The 4,729-nt window shown below is 39.3% G+C and overlaps 1 protein-coding gene across 1 annotated transcript in view; it reads right to left on the bottom strand.

The window, feature by feature from the left end:
* The window catches only part of LOC137521793 (hepcidin-1-like), a 10,123-nt gene extending 7,355 nt beyond the window's left edge, over positions 1 to 2,768 (bottom strand). The window contains exon 1 of the mRNA XM_068241531.1: positions 2,651 to 2,768. Within this exon, the coding sequence (XP_068097632.1) occupies positions 2,651 to 2,728 (78 nt within the window). The 5' untranslated portion in view covers positions 2,729 to 2,768. The remainder of the gene's footprint in view (positions 1 to 2,650) is intronic.
* Positions 2,769 to 4,729: the final 1,961 nt, after the last annotated feature.

The following is a 4,729-nucleotide window of genomic DNA, read 5'->3' as shown; positions in this document are numbered from 1 at the left end:
CATTGTGCAGTAATGTAAAAACGCTAGCAAAATCGCTTTTTGTAGGTTTTGATGAGCGATTATGCCAGCGTTTATATACTTTACATTGCAGAAAAGCGAATCACTAAACACTAAAAAATGCTGCATGTCCTGCGTTTGTGATTTTGGTAATCGCAATCACTCCAGTGGTATTTGGCCCATCCATTAACATTAGCTGGTCGGTTAGGGAAATTGCTAGCGGTTTGAATCGCTCAGAAAATCGCTGTAGTGGGTTTGAGCCCTCACGCCTGGAACCCACTAGGAGCACTTTGCGATTTGGAAACTCTTCCTAATGCAGTGCGATGGGTGTGATCCCACTCGAGCGATACGATTTTATAAAAATCCCCCATAGCATTGCAGTAGCCAGAGCTTTTTGTTCAAATCACTAATGCTTAGAAAAGGCTGCTAGTGGGTTTGAACCCTAATGAGCGTTACTACAAATGAATGACTTCTCTTGCCATACATTAGCCCAGTGATCTGCAAACTTAGCGCTCCAGTTGTTAAGGAACTACAAATCCCACAATGCATTTGCCTTTATGAATCATGACTGTGGCTGTCAGACTCGTGAAATGCATTGTGGGACTTGTAGTTCCTTAACAGCTGGAGAGCAAAGTTTGCAGATCAATGTATTAGCCAAATGTTTTGGTGACAAAGTAGCTAGAAATAAATCTGCTTCCAAGTCCAACTACTGTCTAATGCCCGGTACACACCATGCAATTTACCATCAGCCAGACGGGTCGAATGGATTATTTCCAGCAGGACCGATCTGATTTGTGATTGTTATTCTCAATGATTTTCCGATCGGAAATTAGATCAGACCTGTTGAAAAAAATCGGTGCAACACATCTAATCGATAGACGGGCCGAAGCAATTATTTCCAACAGGTCTGATCTAATTTTCAATTGTTTTGCTTATCAATTTTGTATATCGAAAAATCGATAAGAAAAACAATCAGAAATCAGATCGGGCCTGTTGGAAATAATGCATTCGACCCGTCTATCTGATGGGATATTGCATGGTGTGTACCAGACATAATATCACGTAATCTGAATCGTCATGAAGAAATCAGGCCGGTACATATCAAAGTTATAGCAGTGAACAATTTTTAATAAAAAAAAAAAAAAAAAAAGAACATCCAATTAGAAAATTGCTATAAACATAGGTCAGTACTGATTTTTGTTTTGGAATTTAACACTGTTAAAAAAAAATTATCTTTCAGTGATTTCAATGATCTTTCTATCGCTGCCCATACATTGGTACAATTTTAAATTTTTAAAAAAAAATTTTGATCAGAGAAATTCGATCGATTATTCCATTTGATTGAATCATTTTTTAAATTTCTTTTCAAGGTACCAAACAGGAACGTAAATTTTTTACAAAAATTAGAGAAAAATGATCGAATATGAAGAAAAAGTTGGTTTACCTAATAGTATTTTCGTATACAACCTACCATACACTATGTAATTTTACAACAATCACCCAGATTTTTTCAACATGTCCAATCATATTTTTATCGAAAAAACTGAAGAATTGTTTGTTCTTTCATGATTGAAAAAAAAGATTTTCGATTTTCACTCTATTTGATTGTTTTGGTTGAATAAAGGGGAAATCGAACATTTTAATTGTACCGTGTGTGGGTACGATTACACAGTGGAAGAGCCCCTTACACGGTACAATCAATTTGTTTGATTTTCCCATTTATTTGACCAAAATGATCGAATAGAGAAGAGATTGAAAATAATCTTTTTTTTTGATCGATAGAAAACGATCGATTGGAAAAATCAGATTGATTGCTTTGAAAATGTTATGTTGTATTGTAGGCTTGATAAAATAATCTAGTAGATCAAAATCTTACTAAAGGACCACTACAGGAAAAAAAGTAAGTTAAAATCTGACAGAAGCGACAGGTTTTGGACTAGTCCATCTCCTCTTGGGGGAATTCTCAGGATTTCATTTGCTTTCAAAAGCATTTCCTGTATGGCAGTTTAACTGCCAAAATAGTAAGATACCAGCCAGCCTCCCTAATCACTTGCACACTATTTTGGCAGTTAGACTTAAGCCTCATCTACACGGTACAATTTTCTGTCAGATCGACGGATCTATTAGATCATTTCCAACCGGCTCCAATCGAATTGCAATAGATTTTGCAATAGATTTGGGGTACTTATCAATGCGAAATCTATTGCAAAATTGATCAGAAACAATTTAGACGCCGACACTCGATGCAATTTCTTATCAGATCACCGGTTGATAGAAAATTGTACCGTGTAAATGAAGCTTTAGCAACTGCTGTTCAGGAAATGCTTTTGAAAACAAAGAAAACCCTGAGAATCCCCCATGAGGAAATGCACTAGTCCAAAATCTGTCGATTCTGTCAAATTTTAACTGCTTATTTTTTTCACTGGAGAAAAAAAAATTGAATTGTGTATAGCCACCTTTACTCAGATGTTAATTACTGAAGTTGCCTGGATGAAGATGACGCTAAAATGACGCAAACGCCACACGTCATAACCACTTTTATGTATCCAACAATGCTGGTATTTTATCTGAAATCATCTGCTGAACATGTCATACATGTATCCGCAGACACACAGCTGCAGCAGATGTGTCTCTCTCTATACAAGCAGCTTACCCGTATGAGATGGACGCAGAGTCCTGGGTGGCAGAGGGCGGTGATGATGAGGATCAGGCACAGAATGATGGACTTCATCTTGTGTATCTACAGCTGAGCCAGGTGAGTGCAGCCTGTGTTAGATAATGCTGCCTCATCCTGCCAGACAGAGCTGTATATATGTACAGAGGAAGGGTCACCAGGGTCGCCAGGGAGGTCATGTTCCTGATAATATTTGGCGCCTTCTGCTTGTTGTTCTGTCCTTCTTACTGGCACAACCGGTTTCCAAATTCTGTAATGTTTACAAGCTATTCTCACACATAACAGCGTCTTTATCGCACACGGTTTGGGATTTCATCAGCGGGGAAATTCTGGGGGGCGGGTTATGTATGTTCAGGAGGGGAAGTGACAGCACTGGACTCTTGCAGGTCTCCTGCCATTTCCTGGTGGTCACTTGTAGATGAAGATAAAATACAGAAGTTAAAGAAGGACTCCAGGTTGTGATAAATGTCTGTACTATTTTTTCCTTGCTTCTAAAATGCATTGAAATATTGATGAAAACCTGCAACTGAAAAAACTATAAGAGCGAGTTTTAAAGGGAACCTGAGGTGAGAGGGATATGGGAGGCTGACATATTTATTTCCTTTTAAACAATACCAGTTGCCTGGCAGGCCTGCTGATCCTCTGCCTCTAATACTTTTAGGCTGCTTTCACACAGGGACGTTACAGGTGCACGTTAGTGCAGCCTGTAACGCTCCCCCAACGCACAGCAATGTAACACAAGTGGGCTGTTCACACTGCCCACTTTGCGTTACATGTAACGCTGCACGTTGTAATGAGAGTGCAGCATGCTGTGCGTTCTACGCGGCTTTAGCCGCGTTAGACTGTTTGCACATGCTCAGTGGGGGGCGGAGAGGAGGCGGGGAGATGCAGCTACAGTAGCCGCGCACATGGCTACTTAATGTGCACTGCACTGGTGGCCGCTGATTGGCCGGCAGGACCACGTGATGCGGAGTGTCTCGCTTCGCATCACGTGGTCCCGCCGGCCAATCAGCGCCACTCTGGGAGACCTTATGCGGATAGAGCCGCCTATCGCGGCTCACTCTAACGTCCTCTCCCGCACCACCATACGTTGCGTTAGGGGCACCTTATGCGACCATTTCTTTATTGAAATGATTGTATCAAATAAAATGAATTTTCATTTTTTGTTTGAGAAATCTACTGTTTTTTTTTTTTATATTTTTGCATTGGCAGTGGTGGAAAATTATGATCAATTTTTCTGAAGATTGAATACACTGTCAATATTATCTATTTTATCTATATTAATTTTTTTCAGATTTTTTGTTCATTGTTTACATAATTGTGGGAAAATCAAATCCAAGTGTATGATACGTTGGTCTGATCTCTCAACACTTTCAAACAATCAGAAATATCGATCGGAGTGCTTACATTTGAAGGTAACCTCACATGATATAGTAAAAATTGTATTTTACTTTTCATTTGAGCGATAAACCTAATCAAATTTCCTATTTCTTAACTATACAGTATAAGTCTATCGGGAGTGGCTGATTTTTCTGATCAATTTTTATGAAAAGTGAATGGTGTAGGGTAGTTTGTTAATGTCCTGAGTTAAAAAAATATATAGTCAAAACTGAGCCGTGTGCGGGTGCCTTAGGAGCTCTGTCACACGAATATCTGGCAGCAGCATACTTTACTGCTTGTCAGCCGCTCCTGTTCCTGCGCAGGGTACTTACTGCTGCCTGCAAGCGTCCAGTGACTTGCCACGATCGCTACAAGTGCATCTCAGTTGGTGACAGCCGGCCCTGGACGCCGTGTGCAGTGTTTTTTCTTACATAGTGAAGAGCGAAATGCTGATATTATTTCCGCATTTAGTTTCACAAAAATAAAGAAAAACTAGACTTTCTGGCGAAAATGCCTTCAAAAATCATTTTGTAACACATTTACAGTTTTTCATGTTTTTTTTTTTTTTTTTGCGATCCTTCATTGTAAAAGGTGTAATTCGCTGTTAACCCATTAATGAAAATTTGAGTTTTTTGCAAAAATGTCTATTTTCTATGTTTTCAGTGACCGAATTTTCAA

This window comes from Hyperolius riggenbachi, chromosome 6, assembly GCF_040937935.1.
Source record: "Hyperolius riggenbachi isolate aHypRig1 chromosome 6, aHypRig1.pri, whole genome shotgun sequence".
In the NCBI taxonomy this organism is placed as follows: Eukaryota; Metazoa; Chordata; class Amphibia; order Anura; family Hyperoliidae; genus Hyperolius; species Hyperolius riggenbachi.
The sequence above is the reverse complement of the archived record's forward strand: the minus strand, read 5'-3'. Positions and strand labels throughout refer to the sequence as shown.